The 19,811-nt window shown below is 40.0% G+C and overlaps 1 protein-coding gene across 2 annotated transcripts in view; it reads right to left on the reverse strand.

Annotated features, from left to right (window-relative positions):
- tmem117 (transmembrane protein 117) overlaps positions 1–19,811 on the reverse strand; it is a 200,630-nt gene that overhangs the window by 31,175 nt on the left and 149,644 nt on the right. For both annotated transcript variants that reach the window (XM_061916756.1, XM_061916757.1), the window contains 2 exons: positions 16,126–16,285; positions 314–443 (listed from right to left, as the gene is read on the reverse strand). In XM_061916756.1, the coding sequence (XP_061772740.1) occupies positions 314–443; positions 16,126–16,285 (290 nt within the window). The remainder of the gene's footprint in view (positions 1–313; positions 444–16,125; positions 16,286–19,811) is intronic.

Here is a 19,811-nt window from a genome sequence, read left to right on the forward strand (position 1 = left end):
GTCAGCTGGTCAAAACTATTTGGCAATCTATCATAACAACAACATGACTACTAAGCTAGATGCTTCCCTGGGACTGTGTTTGTGTTTGTGTTAGTCATGTGTCACCTTTGGAACGCCAGACTTCTTCCTCATTTTATATTTACGGTAATATGATTAATAATTGTGGAAAAAAAATTACATTTTTATTTTGGAGCATTTACCGTATCGTGATTAATCAAAACAGGAAGTTGGCTGTGTTAGGTCTTTTGGCTTTTTTATAGCACCCCTGCCCACAAAAAGAAAAATAACAACTGGAGGTAGATGATGCACGCACCGGTGATGTGAATTCGATACTCCTCTTTAAATATTTTCGTCCAACGAGGAAGCTGCAACTGCATATGTGCGGTGGACATTCCCGGCAGATTCAAGTCCAGGTCTCCCATAAAGTGAGGGAACTCCCAGTCCTGCACACACACACACACACACACACACACACACACACACACACACACACACACACACACACTTAAAAAAGTCAGTGTTCAAAAACAAGAAAAAAAAAATACAAACATTTGGACTAAGCAAAATGATCTGCCAATAGAACAAGAAAATTTGGCTTGTCAAGACTTTCCAAAATAAGAAAAATTAGCTAACTTCAATGAACACAAAAATACCTTTAAAACAGGGGTCTCAAACTCAATTTCCCTGTTTTTGCAAATAATAATACAATTTCATGGCTGCAACACATGCCAAAGTAGTTGGGAAAGGGCATGTTCACCACTGTGTTACATCACCTTTTCTTTTAACAACACTCAATTAACGTTTGGGAACTGAGAAAACTAATTGTTGAAGCTTTGAAAGTGGAATTATTTCCCATTCTTGTTTTATGTAGAGCTTCAGTCGTTCAACAGTCCGGGGTCTCCGCTGTCGTATTTTACACTTCATATTGCGCCACACATTTTAATGGGAGACAGGTCTGGACTGCAGGCGGGCCAGAAAAGTACCTGCACTTTCATTTGGACTTTCCCTGATTACAACAACTAAATGCCTGCATCTGTTATTCTTTTTAATAACATTGTTATTCTGAAACTAACCAATTATAAATAAAATAGTTTTGACCAATAATGCGAGTTCTTGAACAGGTGCGGTAGATGGATTAAAATGCATGAAAATGTTTTATATTTTGAAGGTTATTTTTAAGACTGATTACCAGCGAAATTATTAATTACTTATCGTGTTAAGCAATGTCAGCTAAGGTTTATCTAAGAGCCAGATGCGGTCATCAAAAGAGCCACAGGTTCTAACTCAGGGGTCTCAAACACAATTTACCTGAGGGCCACTGGATGCAGAGTCTGGGTGAGGCTGGGCCGCGAGAAAATATATATATTTTTAAATATTGCATACTCCTCAGCATGTCTAGTTGTATAATGACGTTTCAAATTGTATCCCTTGTGCACCGCAACGTTCTCTGTGCTAAATAAGACACGTTGGGGTGCCCCTGTGCTCAACAAAGAAATATTGCATCTCCCACTTTTCCTGGAATTGTCTTTGCACAACACTATCCTTTCTCTTCACTGCAGGCTTTGAAAAAGACACGTTTGGGGTTGTGGAATATATTTGTAATTAGCTGACGCACGGAGAATTAATGTTATTTCCGCAATGTGTGTCGTCCCGCTTTTCCTCCCCACAGCAACACGGCAGTCGGCGGATAATAGCCGGGAAAGTACCAGGATAGCGAGCGCAAAAAAGTGACAGCTCCCGGAGTGTTATAGAGAAATAAATGTAGTGTTCATCGTGTGAGGCAATGCAAATTAAACAATAAACAAAACAACTGTCTGAATTGGTCCAGGTTATTGGGGACTGTTATTACTGACGGACAGGTGTCACGGTGTGACTGCAGCCAGGCATGTAAGAAAACCCTCGTCTCCATAGCAACGTCTCTGTCGCTTTGATTCATTTGCCGCTTTTCCACTAACGCAGGGGTAGGCAACCCAGAACGTTGAAAGAGCCATTTTTGACCCAAATAACACAACGCTGTCAAGTTGCAGGCCGCACTAACATTAAACTTTCATATTAAAGGCAAACATTATCACTAGACCTATGTAAGCATCACCTTGATGTTGCAAAAAAAAGACCATATGTTTTTTTAAAACCGATTTCCGAACTCTAAAAGGGTGAATTTGGCGATTGAAACGCCTTTAATTGTTCGCTGTCGGAGCAATGACCTTTCACCCGTGACGTCACAACAGGAAGCAATCCACCATTTTCTCAAAGACATTACACACACAAGTCAAATCAGCTCTTTTATTTTCCGTTTTTTCGGCTGTTTTCCGTACCTTGGAGACATCATGCCTCATCGGTGTGTTGTCGGAGGGTGTAACAACACGATCAGGGACGGATTCAAGTTGACTTACGTGGAGTGTGCTAATCAGACATATCAATGGTCACGGCATGCTAATCGATGCTAACATTGTATTTAGGCTAGCTGTATGTACATATTGCATCAATATGCCTCATTTGTAGCTATGTTTGCTTCCAGCCTTTCCCTCCACCAACATTTAATGCCAAACAAACACATCCCAATCGACGGATTCAAGTTGCAGCAGTTGTCAAAAGATGCGAAAGTCCCTCGTTTGTTCTATTCTGTCGTAGCATCACTACCGACAATAGCAATGGATATCCTGCGATACTCAAAGCAGATGCATTTCCAACGATAAAGTCAACGAAATCACAAAGGTGAGTTTTGTTGATGTTATTGACTTATGTGCTAATCAGACATATTTGCACACGGCATGACTGCAAGCTAATCGATCCTAACCTGCTGTTTAGGCTAGCTGTATGTACATATTGCATCATTATGCCTCATTTGTAGCTATATTTGCATCCAGCCTTTCCCTCCACCCATATTTAATACCAAACAAACACATACCAATCGACGGATTCAAGTTGCACCAGTTGTCAAACGATGCAATCGTTGGTTAGAAGGCGATCGCCAAATTCGTCCTCGTTGCCGTTGTCTGTCGTGATATGGCTCAATAGCTTCAGTTTCTTCTTCAATTTTGTTTTTGCTATCTGCCTCCACACTCCAACCATCCGTTTCAATACATGTGTAATTCTGTTGAATCGCTTAAGCTGCTGAAATCCGAGTCTGAATCCGAACTAATGTCGCCACTTGCAACTGATTTTTATTAGAACATTATTACAATTTCAGAAGGGTTAAACCCTTCTGAAATTGTAATAATGTTCCCCTTTAAGGTTGGGGCCACAAAATAACGTCTCGCGGGCCGCTATTGGCCCGCGGGCCGTGTGTCTGAAACCCCTGCTTTAAAATAAGTATATTCTCACTAATAACATGTGAGAACAGCAGAGCGCATCTTTTCTCACCGAGGATTGGCAGTCCGTGAACTATAGCAGCACGGAGGTGACCTCAAGGGGGCGTGCAGCTCTGTTTAATCATTAAAGGCCTACTGAAACCCACTACTACCCACCACGCAGTCTGATAGTTTATATATCAATGATGAAATATTAACATTGCAACACATGCCAATACGGCTTTTTTAGTTTACTAAATTACAATTTTAAATTTCCCGGGAGTTTCGTCTTGAAAACGTCGGGTAATGATGTGTACACAAGACGTCACGCGTTTTTAGGAAGTATGAGCGCTATGCACACACACAACTAAATGTCGTCTGCTTTAATGGCATAATTACACAGTATTCTGGACATCTGTGTTGCTGAATCTTTTGCAATTTGTTCAATTAATAATGGAGAAGTCAAAGTAGAAAGATGGAGTTGGGAAGCTTTAGCCTTTAGCCCAGGGGTCGGGAACCTTGTTGGCTGAGAGAGCCATGAAAGCCAAATATTTCAAAATGTATTTCCGTGAGAGCCATATCATATTTTTTAACACTAAATACAACTAAATGTGTGCATTTTTAAGTAAGACCAACATTTTTAGAGTATAACACGTCTCTTATTCTTTTTCATAACATTGTTATTCTGAAGCTAACCAATAATGAATAAAATGTCATGTCTGTTGATCATGTTTTTGTTTGGCCATGTGAACTCTTTAAGTTCCTGTTTTTTTCCACTCCCTTGTCTGGTTTCCTTGGTTACTCATTTCGTCCACCTGTCTCTGGTGGACAAAATGCCCGCTCACCTGCTTCCCGAGCACTAATCAGAGGCAGTATTTAAGCTTGTCTTTGCCAGTCAGTCGCTCTGGCGTCAATGTGATCTTTTCTTGCTCTGTGCTGACTTGTTTCATGCCTTGCCATAGTTTCGTGCTGCATGCCATGCCAAGTAAGTTTTGTTAGATTTATGTTCATAGTCTGTTTATGCGTTAGCTTTCTTCCTTAGCCCAAGTTGTGCCTACGCTGCGAGCGACTTTTGTTTGTATCTTTTTTTTGTTTAAATTGAGTCATGCTATTACCTAAGTGCCATGTCCCGAGCAGGGGCGTCGCCAGACATATTTCAGTGGGGCACGTGCCCCACTGTTGATCTGCAGTGCCCCAGTAAAAATGTCACCAATAAAAAAAAACACTTCAGAGTTTTAAGTCTACATAACATAGACAACAGCGCACATACTACTTAGTATGGTAATTTATTGCTACTGTATTCACTCCACATAACAATGAGCACATGGCTACTTAATATGGTAATTTATTCATGTGTGGATCGAGACTTCGGTTGAGAGAGAGAGAGAGAGACAGAGAGAGAGAGAGAGAGGGGATCCGAATCACTGCGTGAGGTAGGTGACGTTAGCCAACAACAATTTGTTAATTACAATATTTTGATTTTGATTTGACTCAAACTGTAACTCCTAGATGGATTTAAGAAAGTTATTCGCCCGCAGCAGAGAAGAAGCGAGGAATGAGAGATGTAAGTGAAGTCCTAGCTAGCTAGGCAACATCATTGTCTTAAGTTGATGCTAAGTTAGCTAACGTTATTCCTTGTATCAAGACAAACATATTCATTTGCTGTACGAGCTGTCGGGGGAATTTCCAATGAACATGAAACATAATGTTGGTTATTGTCTGCTGGTTCTGCATCAATGATGATTTGGAGTAAGCGTGTGTGAGTTGAGTGCTTCTCAAATGGTTTATCTTCAGGAAGAAAAACATTTTTCCGTATCATCAAGTCGTGAGCCAAATTTTTAAATCATTCAAGTTTATTTCACAGAAAAATAGCACAGTAGACTTGTCTTGTTAATCGGTGTGACTTTGACTAAAATAATCTTGTTTTGTCACCAGAAAAATGGCTACAGCTAAAGCATCTGGTTTTGTTTCCAGAAAAAATAGTAAAATTTCTTTATTTGTTTTCAGAAAGATGGCTGAAAATATCGGGTTTTGTTGCCCCATTTAGATTTTATTAAAATATGTTTCCATGTCTGTCCTGAGTCCTCCTCCAACTTGTTAGTCGGTTTGCCTTTTGCTAAAATACTCACTAATAGTCACTAGAAAAATGGCTAAAAATATCTGTTTTTGTTGCCACAATTTGATTTTTTTCTCCCTAAACTTTTTTTTTTTTCATGCACACATCTGACTGCGACTCACTGAAAATGACACACAATCCACATTTATGTCACGACCCAGCAGTTGGGAACCACTGGTCAACTGTATAACAGTTACTGTAATCTTTCCATGTCTGTCCAGTGATTGACCACTTGCAAAAATGAAAAGGAGACGTTTACTTCTCAGAAAATGATACCCTGAACAGACACACAACAGTTCTACATTTATCCTACTACTGTGGCTTTATTGTTTTGTGTATATTTTATAGTTTTGTGTATCTGAAATAGGATTAGCCACATTGCCATAAATGGAAATTAAATAATATAAAAGAACCCAGATATGTAGGGGTGCTTTATTTTTAGTTTTACTTTTGTAGATGTTAAATTTGCAGATGATTACTGCAATATATATTTCAAAAAGATTCATTGCTCTTCCTTTTTGCTTTTTACCAGTAGCAGTTTAGAAGTCTGGAGTAAAAAAGTGCACAAGTAGGTCAAATGCATTAGTTAATTTCAGGTGGTTAATCAAAGATCCATACAACATAATCTGATATGATTTCATAGTTTAAAGCACTATTTATGTATTTTTTATGATAAATAAGTGCTAAAAATGTTTTTGCTTGCACGCTTTGCACGCTCACATGAATTATTTGTGCCCCAGGTGTGCCCCAGTACAGTATTCGGTCTAGTGACGCCCCTGGTCCCGAGTAGTCTGTCTGCATTCCTGGGAGAACGACCCCGCAGCAAGCTGCGATCCCCCCCCCCCCCCCCATCGTGACATAAAATACTTCTTACCATTAATGCGACTTCTTGAACAGGTGCGGTAGGAAACTGATGGATGGATTTAAATGCATGAGAATGTTTTATATTTTGAACGTTATTTTTAGCACTTTGAATTCCAGTGGAATTATTCATAATCATCGTGTTAAGCAATGTCAGCTAAGATTTATCTGAGAGCCAGATGCAGTCGTCAAAAGAGCCACATCTGGCTCCAGAGCCATAGGTTCCCTACCCCTGCTTTAGCCACACAAACACACGGTGATTCCTTGTTTAAAATTCCCGGAGCTGAAACTTTACTATGGATCAGAGCGCGGTCAAGCCAACATGGATCCCAACCGAATGTCAACCAGCAGGTTTCGGTGAGAAAATTGTGGTTGAAAAGTCAGTTCTTACCAGAGAAAAGCTGAACTTTTGCTGTCCATAGCTGCTGTCGACTCCCCTGAGACACTGCGCGTCAAGACACCGGTGGAGACACCCTTCCGACTATCAGGTACTATTTAACTCACTAAAACCTTAGCAACACAATAGAAAGATAAGGGATTTCCCAGAATTAACCTAGTAAATGTGTCTAAAAACATCGGAATCCGTCCCAATGCAATCGCGTTTTTTATCTTTTATTTTTTTCTAGTCCGTCGCTATCAATATCCTCAAACACAAATCTTTCATCCTCGCTAAAAATAATGGGGAAATTGTCGTTTTCTCGGTCCGAATAGCTGTTTTTATTGGAGGCTCCCATTAAGAACAATGTGAATATGTGAGGAGCCCCCACACGTGCGATGTCATCGTCTGCGACTCGGTAGAGGCAGGGATTTTCTCTTAACACCGACAGTTGCGAACTTTATCGTGGATGTTCTCTACTAAATCCTTTCAGCAGAAATATGGCAATATTGCGAAATGATCAAGTATGACACAAAGAATGGACCTGCTATCCCCGTTTGAATAAGAAAATCTCATTTCAGTAGGCCTTTAACATTACAGACCAGTTAGAACAGGGGTCTCAGACACGCGGCCCGCGAGACGTTATTTTGCGGCCCTTACCTTAAAGGCCTACTGAAACCCACTACTAGCGACCACGCAGTCTGATAGTTTATATATCAATGATGAAATATTAACATTGAAACACATGCCAATACGGCCTTTTTAGTTTACGAAATTGCAATTTTAAATTTCCCGCGGAGTTTCTTGTAAAAGTCGTCACTTTTCATCGCGCAATTAAACAGTATTCTGGACATCTGTGTTGCTGAATCTTTTGCAATTTGTTCAATTAATAATGGAGAAGTCAAAGTAGAAAGATGTAGTTGGGAAGCTTCAGCCTTTAGCCACACAAACACACGGTGATTCCTTGTTTAAAATTCCCGGATGTGAAGCTTTACTATGGATCAGAGCGCTCAAGCGAACATGGTTCCCGACCACTTGTCAGCCGGCAGGTTTCGGTGAGAAAATTGTGTTGAAAAGTCACCTCTTACCAGAGATCTGTGGAATTTGCGGCGTCCTTGTATCTGCCGTCGACTTCCCTGAGACACTGGCGTCAAGACACCCGCGGACACAACCCTCCGACTATCAGGTACTATTTAATCTCACTAAAACACTAGCAACACAATAGAAAGATAAGGGATTTCCCAGAATTATCCTAGTAAATGTGTCTAAAATCATCTGAATCTGTCCCAATGCAATTGCCTTTTTTTTTAAAAACTTTATTTTTTTTAATTATTTTTTTTCTAGTCCTTCCCTATCAATATCATCAACCACAAATCTTTCATCCTCGCTCAAATTAATGGGGAAATTGTCGTTTTCTCGGTCCGAATAGCTCTTGCTGCTGTAGGCTCACATTATAAACAATGTGAGGATGTGAGGAGCCCTCACCCTTGTGACGTCATCGTCTGCGACTTCCGGTAAAGGCAAGGCTTTTTTATCAGCACCAAAAGTTGCTAACTTTATCGTCGATGTTCTCTACTAAATCCTTTCAGCAAAAATATGGCAATATTGCGAAATGATCAAGTATGACACGTAGAATGGACCTGCTATCCCTGTTTAAATTAGAAAATCTCATTTCTGTAGGCCTTTTTAATATGAAAGTTTAATGTTAGTGCGACCCGCAAGTTTTATATGAATGGTGCTTGACAGCGTTGTGTGCTGAGCTGAAGGAATCTACCAATCACGGTGTGGTAATTGGCTCCCGAGGGTCAAACATTGACATCACTTGCGTGATTCAAGCAGAGTAACGTTTTGCCGCTTTTCCACTAGACCAAAGTGGCTTTTTCAATGTTCTGGGTTGCCTACCCCTGCGTTAGTGGAAAAGCGGCAAGTGAGTGAAAGCGACAGAAACATTGTCATGGAGACGAGGATTTTCTTACGTGCCTGTCCGTCAGTAATAACAGTCCCCGATAATCTGGACCAATTAAAACCCTTATTTGTTTGTTTTAATTGTTTAATTTACGTTGCCTCACACATTGTTGCTGACTGGAGGAATCGAATTATTTTTATTACTTATTAGGGCTGGGAATCTTTGGGTGTCCCACGATTCGATTCAATATCGATTGTTGGGGTCACGATTCGATAATATATCGATTTTTTTTTATTATTCGATTCGAAAACTATATTTTTCCGATTCAAAATGATTCTGTATTCATTCAATACATAGAATTTCAGCAGGATCCACCCCAGTCTGCTGACATGCTAGCAGAGTAGTAAATAAAAAAAAAAAAAAGCTTTTATAATTGTAAAGGACAATGTTTTATCAACTGATTGCAATAATGTAAATTTGTTTTAACTATTAAACGAACCAAAAATAGGACTTATTTTATCTTTGTAAAAACATTGGACACAGTGTGTTGTCAAGCTTATGAGATGCGATGCAAGTGTAAGCCACTGTGACACTATTGTTCTTTTGTTTTATTTTTATAAATGTCTAATGATAATGTCAATGAGGGATTTTTAATCACTGCTATGCTGAAATCATAACTAATATTGCTATTGTTGTTGATAATATTCATTTTTGTTTCACTACTTTTGGTTTGTTCTGAGTGTTCCTGGGTCAGGTTTGGTTTTGGAATTTGATTGCATTGTTATGGTATTGCTGTGTAGTGGTTTGTTGGATTTATTTAAAAAAAATAAAATAAAAAATACAAAAATTAAAATCGATTTTTCAGAATCGATTCTGAAACGTACAACGTATTCGAAACAATTTTTTCCCACACCCCTATTACTTATGATTGATTTATTTACTAAATTCTCATTTTGTTCATTTATATTTTGATTTTATTTTGTGTTTGAATTAAAATAAAGATATTTTAAAATATTTTTTTTAAGAAATCTTTTCTTGCGGCCCAGCCTCACCCAGACTCTGCATCCAGTGGCCCTCAAGTAAATTGTGTTTGAGACCCCTGAGTTAGAACCCGTGGCTCTTTTGATGACCACATCTGGCTCTTAGATAAACCTTAGCTGACATTGCTTAACACGATAAGTAATTAATAATTTCCCTGGTAATCAGTCTTAAAAATAACTTTCAAAATATAAAACATTTTCATGTATTTTAATCCATCTACCGTACCTGTTCAAGAAGTCACATTAACTGTCAAAGGTATTCTATTTATTATTGGTTAGCTTCAGAATAACAATGTTATTAAAAAGAATAAGAGATGCAGGCATTTAGTTGTTGTAATCAGGGAAAGTCCAAATGAAAGAGGAGGTGTAGAATTCTCTCGTGAGAGTGGGACGACACTGCACAAGGGTACAGGTCTGCGGGTTTCTCCTCATTGAGCTAAATTGAATTCTGTCTCTGGTTAATCCCTTGCTTCTTGTCTGTTAAATAAATGTCATCAATGTTTGAACCTGACAGTTGTATTCAGTGTTAAAAATATACGGCTCTCACGGAAATACATTTTTTAAATATTTGGCTTTCATGGCTCTCTCAGCCAAAAAGGTTCCCGACCCCTGAGTTAGAATGTTATTTCCTTAAAGAAAAGGGACATTTAAAATGTTAATAAACCACCTGTGTATAATGAAGTGAAAATCTGTTGTGTGTTAGCATCACTTAACATTTGTTCTGGCCTCTAATACAGCGTGTACTGACTGAGGCCTGCTAGCTAACGGTAATCACGCCGTGAGGCTACATGTACTACATCCGTAACGAAACAATGAACGCCGCGCAATTTGGAAAGTACCGTTGATTTTTTTGTCAGGAGGAAAAATGGTTAAATTCTCACAGCTACAAATTAATGAGCAATTCACAAATAATTGAAATGCTAGCTAAAATGCTAAAGGATCCGTGCCATTGTTATTCTCAGGAAATAAAATGTAAAAATGTATCATTTAAATCAAGCAAAATTACAAAAATTTTTTGTTTATTTTTGTTAGTATTAGCCTAAATGACTACTGTATATTTTGCCTAGTGTTTTCCCAATGCCAATATACTGGTACCGGTACCAATACCAAAGTGTATTTTGATACTTTTTGGTACTTTTGTAAATAAAGAGGACCACAAAATGTTTTATCATTGGCTTTATTTTAACAAAAAATCTTAGGGTACATTAAACGTATGTTTTTTTTATTGCAATTTTTAATGAAATAGTGAACATCAATCAATCAATCAATCAATGTTTATTTATATAGCCCTAAATCACAAATGTCTCAAAGGACTGTACAAACATACTAGACAACTTGTCTTTTAGTAGTAAGTAAACAAACAAAGGCTCCTAATTAGTCTGCTGACATATGCAGTAACATATTGTGTCATTTATCATTCTATTATTTTGTCAACATTATAAAGCAGTGGTCCCCAACCACCGGGTACCGGGCCGCAGAAATTTTTTTTATAATTTTTTAATTTTTTTTTAATTTTTATTTTTTTATTAAATCAACATGAAAAACACAATATACACTTACAATTAGTGCACCAACCACAAAAACCTCCCCTTTTCATGACAAAAACGTCCCTTTTTCATGACAAAGAAGAAAGAAAAAAAAAAAAGAAAAAAGGACACCCCCTTTCGCATCTTTTGACACTGGAGCAACTTAAATCCGTCGATTGGTAAGTGTTTTTTTCGCATTAAATGTGGGTGGAAGGAAACGTAATATAGTTGCAAATGCATCTACAGGTTATCCATACATCTCTGTGCCATGTCTGCTTTAGCACCGCCGGTAAATAGCATGTTAACATCGATTAGCGTAGCATGTTAGCATCGATTAACTGGCAGTCAACATCAACAAAACTCACCTTTGTGATTTCGTTGACTATCGTTGCAAATACATCTGCAGGTCATCCATACATCTCTGTGCCATGTCTGTCTTAGCATCGCCGGTAAAATGTCGAGACACTCCAGCACATTCAATGGGGGTCTGGCGGCAGACACTTTCACATCTTCGGGCCAGTGGTGCAACTTGAATCCCTCCCTGTTAGTGTTGTTACACCCTCCGACAACACACCGTCGAGGCATGATCTCTCCAAGGTTCCAAAAAATAGTAAAAAAAAAACGGAAAATAACAGAGCTGTAATGTGTTGAAAATGAAAATGGCGGGTGTGTTACCTCGGCGACGTCACGTTCTGACGTCATCGCCTCCAGCGCGATAAACAGAAAGGCGTTTAATTCGCCAACATTCACCCATATAGAGTTCGGAAATCGGTTAAAAAAATATATGGTCTTTTTTCTGCACCATCAAGGTATATATTGACGCTTACATAGGTCTGGTGATAATGTTCCCTTTTAATATCTGCTTACTTTCTGTTTAAACATGTTCTATCTACACTTCAATAATATTCAAAGTCCTCATGTGTCCAGAGACAATATTTCCTGAGCTTATAAACATTTTATGAATTTTAAAAAAAGGAAAAAAAAAACTGTGACGATAGAAAATATCGACGTAATCATGGTATCGACTAGATACGCTCTTGTAGTTTGTATCATTACAGTGGATGTCAGGTTTGGATCCAGTCATGGTGTTTGTTTACATTGTGACGCTGGGGATCTATTGTATCCTCCAACTGTGTGTAGTGAAGCATGTTTAGCTATTCCTCATCCTGCAGTGATAATGCTACTTGTAAGAAACTTACTTTATTTGTCGCCATGGAGACAAGGATTAATAATTTGGAAGTATCTAAAACACTGCCGACTGTGAATGGATGTTAGCCGCTAACTAGCTAGCCATGTCTTTAAAGCACCTCTTCCTGAGGGCGTTTCAATGTTATAATTTCACCTTTATCTTTAATTTTTAAGCCAAAATGCGTCCGTTCTCCCTTTTCTGTCTACACACTGTGTCTGCTTTTAAGTACTCTGTGATTGTGCGCTGCCGAACATGCTCCTCCGCTCTTAAAACCAGCAATGTCACGACGTGACGACGCACTGTCATGCCCGTTAAAAAAATAAAATTAAAAAATATGGGGAACTGGTACTTTTCAAACAGTGTAGTACCGTTTTTGATTCATTAGTACTGCGCTACTATACTAGTACCGGTATACCGGTACTAGTGCATCCGGCAGTGGAGGCTCCTCTATGGGGTCTTGGGGCACTAAGAGGTTAACCCCTTTACTACTGTTACCCCAGGTGGCCCTTAGCAAAGGCCTAGTACAGGGGTGTAATCTCCTTTTATATCGGGGGCCACATGGAGAAAAATCTACTCCCAAGTGGGCCGCACAGGTAAAATCACAGCAAGATAACTTAAAAATAAAGACAAATTCAAATTGTTTTCTTTGTTTAAAAATAGAACAAGCACATTCTGAAAATGTACAAATCATAATGTTGTTTTTTTTACACCAACATGTTGCGGTTAATAGCATTCTATCTTTATTTGAAGTTATTTATTCCTTCTGAAAAATTGTGTGACAATTTTCATCAATCAACTCATTGGTGTTAATTTGCAATCTATCAAGATAAAAAAAAAATATAAAATCAAATTACAGAATGTTATTTATGACTCTAATTTTCTCATTTTCCCAACTGGTGCACTAACATCATGAGTTTTTTTTTTGTTTTTTTACATAGATAGCATCATCTACAAAGAATTGCTATTTTGACATCTAGTGGACACATTTAGAACAGCAGTTTATTTCATTAAAAAATGTGGGCTAATTTTTATACTTAGCGAACTCATCCCGCGGGCCGGATAAAACCTGTTCGCGGGCCTGATCTGGCCCACGGGCCTTATGTTTGACACCCCTGGCCTAGTACCTGACTGCCCCCTAGCCAGGGATACGGTGAAGACCACAGTGGCGGTGCAGGCGGAAGACGGTAGATTTAAAAACTACCACAACGGCTGCGATGGCGGAAAAGGCTGCAGCAGAAAAGTGTCCCCAGTCATCTTGGACTCCATGCCACTGGACCTTGACCCGATTCTGTGCACCAGTCTCCCCACATTAAACTAAGTCACGCACAGGCATCCTCCATAAAGGGATACACCCCTACCAGGAGGATCGTCATACTCGTTCGAGTGACCGCCGTACAACCCTAGTACCAGTATTGTAAAATAGGAAATACAAACCCTGTTTCCATATGAGTTGGGAAATTGTGTTAGATGTAAATATAAACGGAATACAATGATTTGCAAATAATTTTCTACCCATATTCAGTTGAATATGCTACAAACACAACATATTTGATGTTCAATCAATCAATCAATCAATCAATCAATCAATCAATCAATGTTTAATTATATAGCCCTAAATCACTAGTGTCTCAAAGGGCTGCACAAACCACAACACAAACCACTACCACATCCTCGCTAGGCCCACATAAGGGCAAGGAAAACTCACACCCAGTGGGACGTCGGTGACAATAATGACTATGAGAACCTTAGAGAGGATGAAAGCAATGGATGTTCAAACTGATAGACAATTTTTTTTTTTTTGCAAATAATCATTAACTTTAGAATTTGATACCAGCAACACGTGACAAAGAAGTAGGGAAAGGTGGCAGTAAGTACTGATAAAGTTGAGGAATGCTCATCAAAACCCTTATTTGGAACATCCCACAGGTGTGCAGGCTAATTGGGAACGGGTGGGTGCCATGATTGGGTAGAAAAACAGCTTCCCAAAAAATGCTCAGTCTTTCACAAGAAAGAATGGGGCGAGGTACCCTTTTGTCCACAACTGCGTGAGCAAATAGTCAAACAGTTTAAGAACAACCTTTCTCAAAGTGCAATTGCAAGAACTTTAGGGATTTCAACATCTACGGTGCATAATATCATGAAAAGGTTCAGAGAATCTGGAGAAAACACTCCACGTAAGCGGCATGGCCGGAAACCAACATTGAATGACCGTGACCTTTGATCCCTCAAACGGCACTGTATCAAAAAACGACATCAATCTCTAAAGGATATCACCACATGGGCTCAGGAACACTTCAGAAAACCACTGTCACTAAATACAGTTTGTTGCTACATCTGTAAGTGCAAGTTAAAAGCTCTACTATGCAAAGCGAGAGCAATTTATCAGCAACATCCAGAAACCCCACCGGCTTCTCTGGGCCCAAGATAATCTAAGATGGACTGACGCGAAGTGGAAAAGTGTTCTGTGGTCTGACAAGTCCACATTTCAAATTCTTTTTGGAAATATTCAACATCGTGTCATCCGGACCAAAGGAGAAGCCAACCATCCACTGTTATCGACGGAAAGTTCAAAAGCCAGCATCTGTGATGGTATGGGGGTGCATTAGTGCCCAAGGCATGGGTAACTTACACATCTGTGAAGGCACCATTAATTCTCAAAAGTACATACAGGTTTTGGAACAACATATGCTGCCACCTAAGTGCCGTCTTTTTCATGGACGCCCCTGCTTATTTCAGCAAGACAATGCCAAGCCACATTCAGCACGTGTTACAACAACGTCAATTGATTTACGTGGACCCTGACTTAAACGAGTTGAAAATTTTATTCGGGTGATACCATTTAGTGGTCAATTTTACGGAATATGTACTGTACTGTGCAATCTACTAATAAAAGTTTCAATCAATCAATCAGTGCGGGTACTTTCCTGGCCCGCCTGCATTCCAGACCTGTCTCCCATTATGAAGCGTAAAATATGACAGCGGAGACCCTGTACTGTTGAACGACCGAAGCTCTACATAAAACAAGAATGGGAAAGAATTCCACTTTCAAAGCTTCAAAAATTAGTTTTCTCAGTTCCCAAACGCTAATTGAGTGTTGTTAAAAGAAAACGTGATGTAACACAGTGGTGAACATGCCCTTTCCCAACTACTTTGGCACGTGTTGCATCCATGAAATTCTAAGTTAATTATTATTTGCAAAAAAAAGTTTATGAGTTTGAACATCTAGTATGTCTTTGTAGTGCATTCAACTGAATATGGGTTAAAAAGGATTTGCAAATCATTGTATTCCGTTTATATTTACATCTAACACAATTTCCCAACTCATATGGAAACAGGGTTTGTAGAACCCCTCGCCTTTACATTTGGTGGAAAGAACTTTTCAAAGTTGTTGTTTTTACCCAGACAAACACATTTGCATATTCATGAGCCATAGCTTTATTGATGTACACTTTCCTATGGGAAGCAGTAGTTTGTGTGGAAGTGAGGAAAAATCTTGTGAGTCATCATTAAAGGAAATGAAGGCGGCCCACAAGGGAACGCGCAGCTAAGGGTTCATGGCGGAGGATTTTCTGAGGGAGAACAGAAGAATAAGGAGTCAACTGTGTGTGTGTGTGTGTGCTTACATGGGAAGTGTGTATGCAATATGCATGTGTGTGTGTCCTCTGCAGTTGTGAATGATCAAACACCACTTCTCGCTGCCTCATTGATAAATTGGGGAGTGGGGATGATCGGACGCGAATTGGCATTAAGATGGAGTGAGAAGCCTGGAGTCATCCTGGCGAGCTTCTTGTTTTTAATTGGCCACTAGAGAGCGCTCATACCTGCATGACAATGAGGAGGTCGAAGACCAAGATGAAGGAGGCCAGGAAGGCTCTGGAGAGCTCATCGGTGGGCAGAAAGCCTCGGTTCAGTCTGTCCCAGTTGATCCAATTGGTGAGGATGAACAGAACCACGAGTGACGTCAGCGAGAAGAGCACGGTCCTGCACCGCGGTGTAGACCACAGAGGGAGGAAGAGATCAGAGTGAATGAGAGCAAAAGCCAACTTTGAAACACTTCATGTATCCCAAAGTCCAAAGGAGATTTATTACAAACTAGGGCTGGGCGACAGAGTGGGGCAAAAAATTATTTAGTCAGCCACCAATTGTGCAAGTTCTCCAATGTAAAATGATGACAGAGGTCTGGAATTTTCATCATAGGTACACTTCAACTGTGAGAGACGGAATGTGAAAAATCCAGGAATTCACATTATAGAAATTTTTAAGAATTTATTTGTAAATTATGGTGGAAAATAAGTATTTGGTCAACCATTCAAAGCGCTCACTGATGGAAGGAGGTTTTGGCTCAAAATCTCACGATACATGGCCCCATTCATTCTTTCCTTAACACGGATCAATTGTACTGTCCCCTTAGCAGAAAAACAGCCCCTACGCATGATGTTTCCACCCCCATGCTTCACAGTAGGTTTGGTGTTCTTGGGATGCAACTCAGTATTCTTCTTCCTCCAAACACGACAAGTTGAGTTTATACCAAAAAGTTCTCTTTTGGTTTCATCTGACCACATGACATTCTCCCAATTCTCTGCTCTATCATCCATGTATCCATTTTGGTATAAACTCAACTCGTCGTGTTTGGAGGAAGAAGAAAACTGAGTTGCATCCCAAGAACACCAAACCTACTGTGAAGCATGAGTGTCACAGTTATTTGGTGTCAAACCCCAAGATGCAGAGAAGGAGGCAGGCATTTGGTAAGTAAACATGATTTAATTAAATACTAAGACAAAAAAAACCCCAAAAGGGTAAAAACAAAAAGCGCACACATGGGCGGAATAACAAACTAAGGGTTGATTGGCAACACTAAATTGGCACTAGTGTGTGAATGTGAGTGTGAATGTTGTCTGTCTATCTGTGTTGGCCCTGCGATGAGGTGGCGACTTGTCCAGGTTGTACCCCGCCTTCCGCCCGATTGTAGCTGAGATAGGCGCCGCCGCCCCCCGCGACCCCAAAAGGGAATAAGCGGTAGAAAATGGATGGATGGATGGGTCTTTAGCATAGAAGCTAGAAAGAAACAAAAAAGGACCTAGCGTGGAAACTAGCGGGTAGCAAACAGGAAAAACTGGAAATGGCTAATGCTAACAGAAACACCTTACCGCCACAACGACCAGGACAAAATGTAGCACAACAGGTAGTAGCTGTAACAAAACAACACGACAAGAGCGACATGTGGCAATGACAATACAAATGACAATACAATGATCCAGCAACTGAAAAAACAGAAAACAGGGACAAATAGGAGCGGGCTGATTGGCAACAGGTGTGGCCAGGTGCCAATCAGCCACAGCTGAAGAGGAACACAGCACTCAGGGAACAAGACAGGAAGCTGACAAAATAAGAGCACTAGACAGGAACTAAGGACAGGAAATACTAAACACTGAGGAAACAGACAAATGCAGAGGAAAAAACTAAAACATAGACAAACTGTCAGGGGAAAGCCTGACAACGGGGGTGTAAACATCATGCTTTGGGGCTGTTTTTCTGCTAAATAAATGGGTTGTACTTATATAGCGCTTTTCTACCTTCAAGGTACTCAAAGCGCTTTCACACTACTTCCACATTTACCCATTCACACACACATTCACACACTGATGGAGGGAGCTGCCATGCAAGGTGCTAACCAGCACCCATCAGGAGCAAGGGTGAAGTGTCTTGCTCAAGGACACAGCGGAGGGGACGAGGTTGGTACTAGGTGGGGATTGAACCAGGGACCCTCGGGTTGCACGCGGCCACCCTCCCCCTGCTTCACGCCGTCCCTAAGGGGACAGGACGATTGATCCGTGTTAAGGAAAGAATGAATGGGGCCATGTATCGTGAGATTTTGAGCCAAAACCTCCTTCCATCAGTGAGAGCTTTGAATGGTTGACCAAATACTTATTTTCCACCATAATTTACCTATAAATTCTTTAAAATTCCTACAATGTGAATTCCTGGATTTTTTTTCACATTCTGTCTCTCACAGTTGAAGTGTACCTATGATGAAAATTACACACCTCTGTCATCATTTTAAGTGGGAGAACTTGCACAATCGGTGGCGTGGCTGACTAAATACTTTTTTGCCCCACTGTATACGATATATCACGGGTTTGTCTCTGTGCGATATGGAAAATGACTATAATCGTGATATTCGAGTATACGTTCTCACGCAGTTGCGTTTAGCTGCGGGCATTACACTACAGGCTCTCCTTGCTCTTTTTTGTCTCTCCTTCTCACGCCCTCGCAGAGCAGAGAGGTAGCAGCATGGGTAACGTTAGCTGTGATGCTAGCAGAGCCGTGTGAGTGGTAATACGAGAGAAAGAAGTGCGAATGAAGGAATTCCCAAGAAAAATAGCAGGGAGTTGTGATAGCAAATTTACATATATTCGTTTAAATAGATGATGTTCTTTGAACTGGGTACCAAAAGTTGTTTATTGGGCTCAGGAATGTGACACTTAGCAATAGATCTCTTATCTGATCAAGCTCTGTCTCCTGTGTCTTTGATGTGACATGTGGACTTTAGTTGACATGGGCATATGTGTCATCTATTCTTGACCCCCCTCTGGGCTAAATTGGTCCCCTTTCCTGAGTAACCCCTCCCCCTTCTGGGCAAACGACACTCTCTCCTTCTTCACAAGACTTGGGTATTCATTCCACTGGTGTACTGTATGTAAATGACCATGGAGGGTGGGACTTCTGAGAATGTATAATTGTCATTACATATTCTAAAAGAGTGAGAACAAGCTGGAGCGAACGGAGGTGTCGTTCTGGTTTGGTCTCGCTTTGCAAAGCTTGTTATTATTTGTTTGTTAATCATTTTAAAGCTATTTGTCACTAAAGGATCGTCTTTAAGAAATTTCCACGACAGGGTCCATCGTCTGGCGGTGGTTGGCTTCAAGTGGGAATATGTCGAACAGACAACTTTAATTTGTCAAGTGTGGGGCAAAAGTGTTGCTACCAAAAGTAGCTTTACTGCTAATACATAACATCATTTGAAAAGTCCCCTGCTAGAGAATGAAGAGTGCTTACTCCGCATGTCAACATGTCCATTCGGTGCCGCACGGCCAAACCATCAAAATGCCAAGGCAAACATTTCCAGATCAACACCGTATGAAAAAAACAGATTTTTTTTAGTTCTGATTTCCCTCTCTGCATGAAAGTTTAAAATGAGTATATATTAATGCAGTATGAAGAATAATGTTTTAATGTAGACACATAGAATCATCATACTGCTGTGATTATATGCATCAAGTGTTCATTCAAGGCTAAGGCAAAATATCTGGATATATCGGGTATCGCAATACGGCCCAAAAATATCTCGATATTAAAAAAAAAAGGCCATATCGCCCAGCCCTAGTTGAGTCCTTTTTTTTCCCATTTTAACTGGCTGCAAGTGGAATTTCTATATTGCCAGCACTTGTTACTTGCTACATGTGTGTTAAATTACACATTAAAGGAGCACCACATGCGTAGAATAACA

This window comes from Nerophis ophidion, linkage group LG12, assembly GCF_033978795.1.
Source record: "Nerophis ophidion isolate RoL-2023_Sa linkage group LG12, RoL_Noph_v1.0, whole genome shotgun sequence".
NCBI lineage: Eukaryota > Metazoa > Chordata > Actinopteri > Syngnathiformes > Syngnathidae > Nerophis > Nerophis ophidion.